We start from the raw sequence: 13,376 nt of genomic DNA, 5'->3' as shown, positions 1-13,376 counted from the left end.
AATGAGACAGAAAAAGTAGACTGAAGTATGTATCAACTCATATGGCCGCTCCGGAACACCTGGAACAGGTTCCGCGGGGGCCTCATTGGGGACACTACTGTTTTTCCAACCAAAACAAGTCGTGCGACGTATCAAACTTCATGATTTCGGGAGAATGAGACAGAAGTAGACTGAAGTATGTATCAACTCATATTATAAGTATAAAAAGTATTTTTGGAAATAAACATCTGACCTTTTATTTTTTTTTCAAACATATGCCGATTTTTCAGAAAATATACAGCTTGTGTACGTTTTGTGGATTGCTTAATCTAAATTTAAAAGGAACCTATGGGAAGTTTTCTAGAGCGCCCCTTCAAGTCGATACCGAGTCGAGTCTACATAGTTTTATCTTTTCTAGCTTATTCATTCGAAATCATGAAGTTTGATATGTTGCACGGCAGGTTTTGATTGTAAACCAGAAGTGTCATCAATGACGCCACCGCGGAACCTGTGCTAGATATGCCGAGGTGGCCATATTAGTTGACACAGACTTAAGTCTATCATTTTTGGCTCATTCATTCTAAATCATGAAGTTTGGTACGGCACACGACATGTTTTGATTGAAAACAAGAAGTGTCTCCAATGAGGCCCCGGAAAACCTGTGCAAGATGTTCCGGGTGGTCATATTAGGTGATACAGGCTTTAGTCTATCATTTCTGGCTTATTCATTTGAAATCATTCAGTCTTCCTTTTCTGTCTCATTGATGGCACAAATTTCCCGAATGGAGGAGAACGTGCCTCTAGAGCCGACCTACTGATACCGAATGAGGCCCCCGCGGAACCTGTTCCAGGTGTTCCGGAGCGGCCATATGAGTTGATACATACTTCAGTCTACTTTTTCTGTCTCATTCTCTCCAAATCAGGAAGTTTGATACGTCGTACGACTTGTTTTGGCTGAAAAACATAAGTGTCCCGAATGAGGCCCCCGCGGAACCTGTTCCAGGTGTTCCGGATCGGCCATATCAGTTGATACATACTTCAGTCTACCTTTTCTGTCTCATTCTCTCGAAATCAGGAAGTTTGATACGTCGCACGACTTGTTTTGGTTGAAAAACAGAAGTGTCACCAATGAGGCCCCCGTGGAACCTGTTTCAGGTGTTCCGGAGCGGCCATATCAGTTGATACATACTTCAGTGTAACTTTTCTGTCTCATTCTCTCGAAATCATGAAGTTTGATACGTCGCATGACATGTTTTGGTTGAAAACCAAAAGTGTCCCCAATGAGGCCCTCGCGGAACCTGTCACGGTGGTCCGGATCGGTCAACTTATACAAATCTGGTTATTGCAGTTGTGTTTCATTGCTCGCAACAAAAATTACGCTGAAAATTGATGATTCAAATACAATAACCCACGAAATAATCACTTTTTGCCATTTTGGCACCCACCCTGACCCCAGTACAATCCGGAATATCTCCGGAATGGTTCCGGATATTGCATGTCCACTTGAGTATAATAAACTAGCACCAAATTATGATCGATTGAGGGCGACTTCAAAAAAATCGACTGAAAATTGACGAAATGCCAGCATTGTGAAAATGAGATGTCAAGGTGCGGGTATGTGAAGGTTAAAGAAATTCTTTTAGGGATTCCTAATGAAAAACATCCAGAGATTCCTCTAAAAAAAATCTTCAGGGAATCTTGCACAAAATCGTCTCCAAGGGATTTAAATTCTTTCGGAAACTCCTGAAGTGACGAAAACTTTCTCCTAGAACTTTTTTTATTAACCTTCCTTAACTCGCGCGGGTGACTACCTGCGTCAGCACCGCGCTAATGCTGAGTACACACAGCGGGATTTTTTCAACGTGTTGTACAAAATACAACAGCGCGATCGCTCGAGGGTTAAATACTCATTGGATTTCTACCAAAATTGTTGCCTTTAGTAAATCCTCCAGAGATTACTTTTCCTGATTTCCGGATAACCTGTATTACTTAGTAAATCACTTTGTATTTTTTTTAACCCTCTAATACCCAATCCCGCCTTTAGACGGGGTATAGTTTGAGCATTTTTGTAATTTTTGTTTCGTGGAAAATCAATTTTTTTATATTTTTGGCTGATATTTAGGACTGTTCTGTATATCAAAATGGTGTTTGGTGTATTTTAAAGCGTATTTACATTTTTTAAAGATCATTGAAAAATTGATGTTTTAGTCACCTTTTAGAAGTCATTGTTTATTTTGTATTGAATCGCTACAATTAACATATTTTAAAATTTTCCCAAATCATTCTATCCTTGTTTAATAGTTTAAGGGAATCGAATACACTCAAAAATTATTTTCCTTAAAATTACACGGAAAACAAAATTTTCTGTGAAAAAAAATTAAAATAATAATGTTTCAACAATAATCATAAAATCTCAAAATGTTTTCATCTCAAAAAAATCCGTTTCCCAAATTGGCTTCCAGGAAAAATATAAAAGCGTGGGGATGTTCAAAAATAAAAATTAGAAAAATCAAAAACTGAAATTCACGAAATTGAGAATTAAAAAGGATCATCTTCCAAAACAGGTTTAAATCGATTTTAGATGACGAAAAATGATATTTAGATCAAAATCAAAAATTTGGGTATTAGAGGGTTAATTTCACTTGAGTTTTTTTTTTTAAATACTCTAAAGATTTTTTTCAGAAGTTTCTCGTTGGAATCTTTAGACAAAACTTATTGCTTGGATTTCTTTAGAAATGTTTACATGAATTCCTTCAGAAACTCCTTTAGGATTTTTGCAGATTTTTTATAGAGATTGCTTGGGAAATTACGCTCAAGATTCCTCTATTTTCTGCACCAAAAACTGCTTTGACATATTTTATGGATTTTTTTCTGGGATTGCCCCAGGGTTCGTTTTAGAGAATATTCTTTGGATTGTTTAAGAAATTCCACCATGAGTTTTTTCATGAATTTCTTCAGGATTTTTTTGAAGATTTTTTCAAAAAATTCTCCAAGTGTTCTGCAAGAAAACCTACAATGAATTTCCTCAGAAATGGCTCCATAAACTGTTTCAGAAATTGCTTCAGGAACAGTGCCGGATTTAGGCTTCGGGGGGCCCGGGGCAAACTTTAGAGAGTAGGCCCCCAAAAGCAAAATTTTATAGATGTAAACCATATATTAATTTTTTGTCAATGTTGTGTAATTCGTATTTTTTAAATTTTACCGTTTTTTTTTGCAATTGCAATATTTTACGAATACTTCAAGACTTAGACTGAAAAAAGTTAGGTCTTTGGGGGGCAGCTGTAGCAATAAATTCTCGAAAACGTCGGTGAAACCCAAAATATAGATATGTAAAACCACTGCTCCGAGATGTTTTTGGAAGCTAGGTTTCCGAAATTGACCTGAATTTCCTAAGGTTCACCTGGAATAATTATCATATCTTTCCCATAAAAACATCTGTCCTCAACGAACTGAGGCAGATGGGTATTGAGCAGGTGTTTTCAGAATATAATCGTATAATCAACAGAAGCATGCACAATCATTGTCAAGTGATTGAATTGTTAAACTATCAATGAAATGACATTTCTCTTGTTGCACCAATATCTTTTAATTTTCTATAAAAAATGTAATCTTTGGTTTTGTTAAGAAACGTTTACACCGTGTCCAATAAATTCTCATACAAAATCAAATTGAATTCATTTCACATCTGTTATTAGGATTTTCAAAGTAAATTTATTTATTGAAAGGCAAACTAACACTGATCAAATGCAGCATATGTTTTGGAATTAACTGTCCTTTATCCTGCTCTGCTGATCGCTTATGTGTCGTAAGTCTATTTCAGCTGGCACGCACGCCATTTGTTTGGTATTTCGTCACATTTCAATGAGTAATGGTTCAAAGTTCAAACAAATTTGGTTCCTGTCTTCACCATTGCTAATAGTAACTATGACCAGAGGAGAAAATATTTGAGACTCTGTATTGGTGTAGTACGAAGCCATTTTATTTTGTACAAAATAAAACGTGAATTAAACAAAAATGTCCATTTATCTATTTTAATAAGATTTGTTGTTTCAAAGAAGCATGGCTGTATCTTATATTGTTGATTCACAACATTCTCACTTCTTAAACGTACTTTTATCCCTATTGTGGTAAATTTGGTACAAAATTTACGTTCTATGATGTTTATCTGTATAGCGATTATTTTGAAGGAAATCAGGTCAAATTAAGCTTACTTGTAAATTTCTTATCATTTCATCACTAAAATTGTATTGTTTTAGTCTTTGTATATCTATTTGATACAATACTTGAGATAAAAACTCAAAATTTAACTCTATGGACGCTATTTAGCTATCGTAGGATGAAAAACTTTTCGAACATTTTTCTTGCGTGCCGGAGCAAAAGGATTTCAGAAAACGGGAGTGTACTGCTAGGCGTATAAAAATAAATAGAAAATAACGTTATTGTTGCCGACTTGGGAATCACTGAGCGATACGCCCCGATTGACTCACAACGACCGCTATGTGGGACTACCTAGCGTTGATCATTTACACTCTCGTGGCCATAAGGCTTTGATAAAGAATAAGGAGATGCAACGTATTGTTTGGACAGGAGAAAAACAGAAACACGTTCTATAGAAGAGTAATAAAAATTGAATTTTCTACTTAAAACTACAATCTAAAATAGGATTAAAACTTATATTCTATGGTGAATTAAAATGCTGAACTTACTGAACTAAGTTTGCCTTAAGAATAGTGAGTAAAACTTATTAAACTACTACTTGAATTATACTAATTATCATGCATTGAAGGTTGTAGGATTTATATACAGCAAGAAGATTTGTTGGGATGAGAACAAGAGCGAGGTTAGACTCGATGTAAGTAGATATTACTTGTTTTTTCATGAAATGAATATTAATAAAACTATACAGCCTTTAGCAACTTTCAAAACTAAAAAACGAAGTTCGCTCAAAAGCGATCCGAACCGCCCAAACGCTCAATTCCCAACAGTTATTATAAATCGTATGCTTTATTTAATCAGTATTATGTAGCCCTTCAATACATGCATTCACTTGGAAAATATGAAACACAGATGTGAAATAAAATTATATTTTCTAAATTTGTATTTTGTATGAGAACTTATTGGACACGGTGTAAATTGTTCTACAGAACTCAATAAAACATTCAAGAAGTTTTAGAGTAACTCGTGTACAAAATTAACAAGAAACATCTTTTTATCCAATTGTTGAATATTGTATACCTCTATGGGGAAACAATTGAATCGTTTAGTTGTTGTTTTTTTTTAATTTCAATTGGATGGACAAAATTGTTTTGCATTTTAGAATAAATTGACAAAACAGTTTTATGGATTTTGAATGGCAGCTAATATCGAAAAAAAATATCCCACAAAAACTGTAAATCCATTTTAAAAATAGTGCCAGTGCACCGAAAACCATGAAGTTCAGGATTTCGATTTATTCTCAAGTCAAATTTAAGATTATGAAATAATCTCGATACTCTTGGTAACCCAATTACAACTACTGCAGGACAACTGCATTTTATATAAGTTCGATGAACAAAATATATATAGTGCTTCGGGATTCTTTGGGGGGAGGGGCCTCAATCGGGGGGCCCTGGGCACTTGCCCCCAGGGCCCCCCTTAAATCCGGGCCTGTTTAGGAATTATTTTGGAAAATGTTTCACAGGTTCCTTTAGAAGTTTCTCTGCGATTCCTTCAAAAAATTAGAAACTGCGAATTTCTTTATAAATTTCTGTAAAGATTCTTTTATTAAATTTTTCAAAGGTTTTTTTCCTATGAAGTTTTTTTTTCATTCGTTCTTTCTGCAATTTCTGAAGAAAGAAATCCAGAGATTTCTTTAGGAATACATCTTGATTCCTCTACAAATTTTCCCAAGGATTCCTTTGAAAAACTTTCCGAACTTGTCCATCTTATTGATCTTATTAGAAAGTTCTTGAGACAGCCTTTCTGAAATTCTTTCAGGTATTTTTTAATAATTTCCTGCCAGGATTCCTGTAGATATACTCCTAAAAATTTCTTTACAAATATCTCCAAGGATTTCTTCAGAAAGTCTTTCAGTGATTGCCTTGACAAATCTACCACCCAAGCAACACACATGTTATAATAGAGTTACGACAGCGCAAATTTTGGTTGTATAGAAGTTTATTTTACGTCATTCTAACATTGTGTTGAAATAACGTAAAATAAACTTCTATACAACCAAAACTTGCGCTGTCGTAACTTTTATATAACAGTGTGTTACTTGGGCAGGAATTGCTTCAGCAGTTTCTCCACGGATTGCATCAAAAATTCTTTCAAGAATTATTCATTTACTTCCTTCAGAGGTTTCTTCAGAAATTCTTACAAAAAATCCTTCAGGAGTTCGCACAGGTATTTTATGCTCATGAACTCCTTCAAAAAATTTCCCATGAATGTCTCCAGGAACTTTTTTTACTGCAGAAACTCCTGCAGTACTTCCTTCACAAATTCTTGCGTGATTTCTTATATTGATTTCAGCACGAATGCATCTAGGAAAGATTAGCATTTTATTGTAAATTCCTCCAGATTTTTTTTTCCAAAAATACCTTTAGAAATTTTTCTACGGATTCTTTCAGAAATTTCTCCAGAAGTATTTCTCTAGAAGTTCCTCCGCTTACACTAGTTTACAGCATTTTTGAACTCGGTAAGCTGATGATCATTTTTGGTGTAGAATCATGCCCTGAGCTCGAAAACGTGAAGGAAAAAAATTACAGTAGAGCGGAATTTTTTTCGACTTTCCATACAAGGTTGATGATTTGAAATCGATTTTTGTTCTATTTTTAAGCAAAGTCGCTCACTTCACACATCTCATTCTCCGTTATCAATTATCCGATTGAGCTGAAATTTTTACTGTAACTCGCCTACATATGATATGTCAAATATACGTTGAGAAAGAATTTTTAGATTGTTTTTTTCTTATTGAAAAAAATACATTTCTTCATATATTTTTGTAAATTTTGCTAAAATTTAAGGAGATCGTCCCAAAAACTCGCAAATATCTTGAATTTCATCAATCTGACGCGAAACCTGCTTTCAGATGATCGAATGGTATTGTATTCAGCTTTTGATTTATGGAAAAAGATTTGAAATTGGTTGAACAAAACATAAGATATTTAAATTTGGGAAAATTCCATATTTTAAAAAATTGTAAAACTCAATATAGAGCAAAAACTCAAAAACTGCTCTACTTAAAATTTTTTGAAGCGCGGTTTCGAAATCAGCGCTAAATTGTACTTCAAAAATTTTGGTCGTTGGCAAAAGTTCACGACTTTCGTTTTATTTTGTAAACTAGTGTTATTTTTCAATATTTTGCTAAATGATTGTTTACGGAAGTCTATGCAGGTGTCCCTTCAAGGATTCCTTCAGAGATATGTCCATACAGACTCCCTCCAAATTCTACGAATTCAACCAGGAGTTTCCCGAGAAGTTTCTGCTGGTACTCTTTCAGGAATTTCCACAGAAAACAAAAGTGATAACAACGCAAATTCGTCTTTAATGGAAACTATGATGAAATTACTATGATAATAAACGTTTAAGTGGATTGCCTGAAGCAAGAAAAAATATTGGGAATTTCTCCTCCTACTTAAAAGGTTTTATTTTTTAAATATTTTTTTTCCTCATTATGTATAAAAAAGTAACCTTTTTTATTTTTTTTTTATTTTTTGCGCCCTCATACGTACGAAAAAATGTGTGTGAAGTTTGGGACTTCTTCAGCAACTCTTCCATGCATTCCTCCCATCACTTTCTCAGAATTTTATTCAGGTATTCCTTCAAAAAATCCTTCAGAATCTTTTAGAAAATCTTCCTAAGGTTTTTAAAATAATCTTTCAAACAACGCTTAGGGAATTCTTGCTGAGCATCCTGGGAAATTGATCTAAGAACTCTACCAGAAGTTTTTCCAAGGATTCCATCTGAAAATCTTTCAGGCATTTCTTCAAAAATTTCTCCAGGGGTTCTTCAAGAAAATCTTCCAGGAATTTCTTCAGAAATGTCTCAAATGATACTTAGGTAAATTATCTATAAGTTTCTTCAGAAAAAAAATCCTTATATTTCCTCAGTAAAGCTTCTTTGGATTCCTTTACAAAAACCTTCAGAATTCCCCCGAGATTCTTTTAGAAAATCATTCATTGATTCCTGCAGAAAACTTCTAGGGATTCTTTAAAAAAATTTCAGCGATTTTTTCAGAAATCCTTCTGAGAATTCCATCAGAAAATTTTCCTGAGATCCCTTGACAAAATTTTCCATATTTTCAACATCCCACCAAAATGTTTTTCAGAAATTCATCTAGAGATTCTTTATTAAAATTCTAGAGGGATTCCTTGAAGAACTCCTTTATCAAATCTTCTTTGGGTTTCCTCCAAATCAATACTCCATTGATACCTTTAGGAAATTCTCCGGGAATTATTTTCAAAAATGTCACGAGAGGTTCTTTTAGAAAATCTTCTAGGTAATGCTTCGGAAATTCCATAGTTTTCTTAAGAAATCCCTCCGGAAATCCGTCAACGAATTCTTTTATAAAATTTGGTTTGGATTTTTCAGAAACTCCTCCAGAATTATTTGTTCTGAAATTTCTCTAGAGATTATTCCAAAAATATGTATCTACAAGGGTTGCCTTAGGAAACCGAACACAGATTTCCTCAGTAATTCCTCCATGGCTTTCTCTCGAAAATTCTCCAGAGTTTCGTTTATAAACTTCTTTAGAGAATTCTCCGGAAACTTCTCTAAGAGCTAGGGTATCTTCCATAAATTTCTTCAAAAAGATAGAAATTTTGATTTTTTTAATTTCTCCAACTTTTGAAAAAAAAATCTTCCAACGATTTCTTTCTTTCGATTATCAGGCAACGTTATAGTGATTCCTGAACAATGTGCTCCAGATATTTCGTTAAAAGTTACTCTGGAGAATTCTCCAAATATTTCTCCAAAGATTCCTCTAGAAAATTGCTCCATGGATTCTTAAAAAAAACCCTAAGGATTCTTCCAGAAATATCTCCAGCAGTTTCGTCAGAACTTTTCCTAGGAGTTCTATATTCTTCTATTTTTTCAGACATTTCTCCAAAAAAAATTTTCAGTAGATTACAATGACACATATTGTCCATTTTACTGGCATTTTACCAGATACCATACTGGAAAAACTTGTAATTAGAAAGCACGAAATGTTGCTAATTGACAAATTTCATCTCTCAATTTGTCAATTAGCTACATTTTGTGCTTTCTAATTACAAGTTTTTCCAGTATCTTCCATAGATTGTCTCAGGAAATCTTCTCAACATTTATTTGTCTAGGGATTCATTCGGAAATTCTTCCAGAGGCTCTTTTTTAACTTTCTCCAGCGGTATTTTTTTTTTCGAAACTCTTCCAAAAATTTCTGCAGGAATTACTCCACAAATTCTTATAGGTTTTTTTTTAGTGATTCCATCAGGAATGCCTCCAGAGATTTTGTATTTTCTCAGAAATTCCTCCTGGGCTTTCTGCACGGATTCCTTCAGAAATTCGTTCGAAAATTTCTCCAGACATTTCTTCCGAAATTCCTTCGCGATTTTCTCATGACGTTTTTATGTATATTCACAGAGGTTGCTCTAAATATTCTTCCATAAATCCAGAAATTTCTGTAGAAAATCATCCAGGGATTCTTTCAAGGGATTTCTTCAGGAATTATTTTAAAAATATCTAACGAAATTCTTTTAGATATTTCAGGAGTTTCTAGTGGAGTTTGTGCAGATATTTCTTTATGAATTTCTCCAGAAACTAAAAATGCTAGTGGGGATTTTTTTTATTACCGTACGGGTTTGGGCCGAAGGGTCTCAGATTTTCATGAAACTTTTTCCACAGGCAGGGCTCATGGATATATGAACAAAAAAAATGAGGAAAATTCAGGGTCGCCTACCTTCCCGGAAAACTCAGGTGGAATTTTTTTGTTTTCCCCTGACACTACTTACTTTGAAAATTCATAACTCAAGAACGAAGCATCGTAGAAACAAAGTTTTTTTTTAGAAAATGAAAGCAAATTTTCTCAGAAATCCAAAAAAATATGAACTGGAAAAAGTTTCCCACAAAATTTTCCACAGTTGAGAAAATTCGTAAAGAAAAGCCGGAAAAAACTATGCCCGAACTCGTGAAAAATTTTCGGATTTTTTTTTTTTTTTTTTTGAGGAGGTTATTTTAAAGCTTTAATCGCTGCAACTTTTGGAATGCACTTTTTTTCGCTTTGAGTTCGAGAAAATTCGTAAAGAAAAACCGGAAAAACTATGCCCGAACTCGTGGAAAATTTTCGAAAAAATATTTTTGAGAAGGTTATTTCATAAGCTTTAATCGCTGAAATTTTTGGAATGCACTTTTTTTTTGTTTTTGAGTTATGGCCAATTTTGTTGAAAAATGTCCAAATGTGCCATAAAAGCCTTTTCTTTGAAAAATCATAACTCAAGAACGAAGCATCGTAGAAACAAAGTGTTTTAATGAAAATGAAAGCAAATTTTCTCAGGAATCCAAAAAAAATATGAAATGGAAAAAGTTTTCCACAAAATTTTTAACTGTTGAGAAAATTCATAAAGAAAAGCAGGAAAAACTATGTCTGAAATCGTGGGAAATTTTAAAAAAATATATTTTTGAGATGGTAATTTCATAAGCTTTGATCGCTGAAATTTTTGGAATGCACTTAATTTTCGTTCCTGAGTTATGGCAAATTTTGTGAAAAATTACCATATAATATAGGCTTAAATGGTAATTTTCACATAATTGACCATAACTCAGTAACGAGAAAAAAAGTACATTCCAAAAATTTCAGCGATCAAAGCTTATAAAATTACATTCCCAAAAATATTTTTTTGGAAAATTTTCCACGAGTTCGGACATAGTTTTTCCGGCTTTTCTTTATGAATTTTCTCAACGGTGGAAAGTTTTGTGGAAAACTTTTCCCACTTCATATTTTTTTCAAATTTTGTGGAAAAAGTTTCATGAAAATCTGAGACTCTTCGGCCCAATTTGTACGATAATAAAATAAAACAAAGGCCCTAGTAACACAAATTCTTCTTTCATGGGAATTATGATGAAATTACTTAGAATTAAGCTCTGGCTCTCCGCAACTTCGGAAATTCACAAATATTTACAAAAAAATAACAAATCATGTTTATCATGAAAAAGCACAAATCTTGTGAAACGGTTTGAACAGTCAGGGTAGCGTTAATTTCTCTGTCCAAAACGTCAGCTAACCCATGAGTTGTATCACGTAACAGAAGTTAACATTTTAATTAAGCTAGATCCGTTTGCTGACAAAAGCTTCACTACAGCATTTCATTTCTCCCATAAACCCGTAAGCTTAGTAGGTACATCCGCTGCGTTGTGAAAAAGAGCATCATTTTCAATTTCCCATACAAAAACGTTGCGCTGTAAAGCGGAAGCAAAATACCCCTTTGGGAGCGCTGCTACCACCGGTGTGTATTACGAACGGATATTTACTTTTCATTATTCATTCCCCTTTCATGGAACCGAATTTGAAGCGACTACGACGGATGGGCAGACAGGACTGTCTAGGTAGCTGACGGACCAACCGACGTCATCAATCCTCCGATTTGCTCCTACTGTCAGAGCACTACTGTGACCCATAGATATAATCCTGCACACATGTGACGAATCAACGTGATTTAATCAGCACCCGATTTTTTTTTTCTATTTCAAGGTTTCGGACAGAGCATGCAGACCACCAGCACGGTCCAGTCCGGGATCAGTCAACAACAGCAGCAACATCAGCAACCTTCGCCGACCAAAAAACAGCTGAGCCCGGATCATCCGAACCCGGCGCTGCCAATCACCGAGGTGAGTGCGACTCGTTCCGGGTTCTGGGTAGGGTAGATGGGTCATTATTCAGCAGATACGTTTGTTTTTCATTCTTATTAATGGGAATTTAAACTTAAGATGAGGAATTTAATGTTTTCAAAAGTTTTGAGCTACAGGTTTTGACTGAATTTTGTTCTACAGCGAAGCACAGTGCAGTGGCGCAGTGTGCCGCACACTATTGACAGTCGCATAAAACCTCCGCATATCGTTCCGATCCATGCAAGAAAGCTTTAGCAGTTGCGCTCTGTTTGTGCTACCTTTCCTTACTGTAGTGGATTCGTTGCTCTTCTGCTTTTCCCACCCTATATTGCTCACCAGTCACTAGAATGTGACACTGTGGCAGCTTTCTAGTTCGTCACTCGTTAACACTTTCCGTCGAACCGGTCGCTGAGCAGTAGCAAGCACCTTTTGTACTAATGTAGTAAATGTTTTTTTTTAATTATCATCGATAGATTATTGACTCCAGTCTTCGAGATTATTTGTACAGAAAACACATCTCTCTAATCTTTCTTCAAATCAGTACATCTCAATAATACCCGCTGTGTCAAATGTCACCAATTTGCATAATTTACCCATCAACCACATTTCAAATGACTTGTCAAGTCACTTTCCCACTCCTACACATTGATATCTCGACACGAAACCTCGTTAATTGCTCTTCAATTTACAGCTTAACACCTCGATTTCCCGCGTGTTTGCCCTCCCATTTCCAACCTTGATCCACCTAGCTGTAAATCGAACCGAAAGCGAAGCGGAGTTCCAAAAGAACAAGCAAACTATTAAAAGCGTATTACCTGGCTGCGATATGCTTATCCGAAAACATGCCGTATTAAACAAGCATCAGAAGCAGCGGTGAGCCTCTCTGTCTGCCTCAAGCTACCTCAAACATCGACATCGCTGTCATCGTCGTCTCGCCCCGAAAGCACGCTGCTGATGCTTTGTTGGCGATAATCAAATTTTCGCAACGCACAGCCAGGGAGAAGAGCTTTTGCCATCCGATGGTGTTTCGTGGTTAGTCTACCGTATCCGGGCTTCGAAGATTAGAAGGGGACCCGGGTAAAAAGGGAGTGCAACATAATAAAAAAAATGGTTAGAACAGTACGCTGGCTTGATATTGTTGTTTACGAGGCCTTAAGATCTATCTCTTGTCACAAAATTTTATACTTTGTATAGTTACATTAAAATTAGTAAGCATATAATCATTTCGACTGACACTTACAACAAAACTGTATCGCGACATACAGTTCGGACTAGAAAGATAAAGAAGAGAAAACAAGTGGTTTCACATCACCAACCATGGCTGAAACCTACATAGATTGACAATGTTTTCTACTTCACTAAAAACAATTCCTTCCTGATGCAATCGCCACATGCAAAGGTTCTTAACCTCTATAACAACGTTTGTCCTACTAACATTCCTTCCCATTGTCGATGGCCATATAAAAACGTGACTGGCGCCATTATTGACCATATTATAATTTAGAGTTCTTAAACTGTATACAACGATAGAGTAGCAACTACGGATTATGCAGTCA

At 35.2% G+C, this 13,376-nt stretch overlaps 1 protein-coding gene across 4 annotated transcripts in view; it reads left to right on the top strand.

Moving 5' to 3' along the window:
- Nucleotides 1-13,376, top strand: part of LOC109423294 (rap guanine nucleotide exchange factor 4) — a 957,479-nt gene that overhangs the window by 705,652 nt on the left and 238,451 nt on the right. For all 4 annotated transcript variants that reach the window (XM_062854198.1, XM_029870605.2, XM_020077464.3 and 1 more), the window contains one exon: nucleotides 11,684-11,820. In XM_062854198.1, the coding sequence (XP_062710182.1) occupies nucleotides 11,684-11,820 (137 nt within the window). The remainder of the gene's footprint in view (nucleotides 1-11,683; nucleotides 11,821-13,376) is intronic.

The sequence above is a fragment of the Aedes albopictus genome, chromosome 2 (genome assembly GCF_035046485.1).
Source record: "Aedes albopictus strain Foshan chromosome 2, AalbF5, whole genome shotgun sequence".
Taxonomy (NCBI): domain Eukaryota; kingdom Metazoa; phylum Arthropoda; class Insecta; order Diptera; family Culicidae; genus Aedes; species Aedes albopictus.
This window is presented reverse-complemented; position numbering and strand designations above follow the sequence as displayed.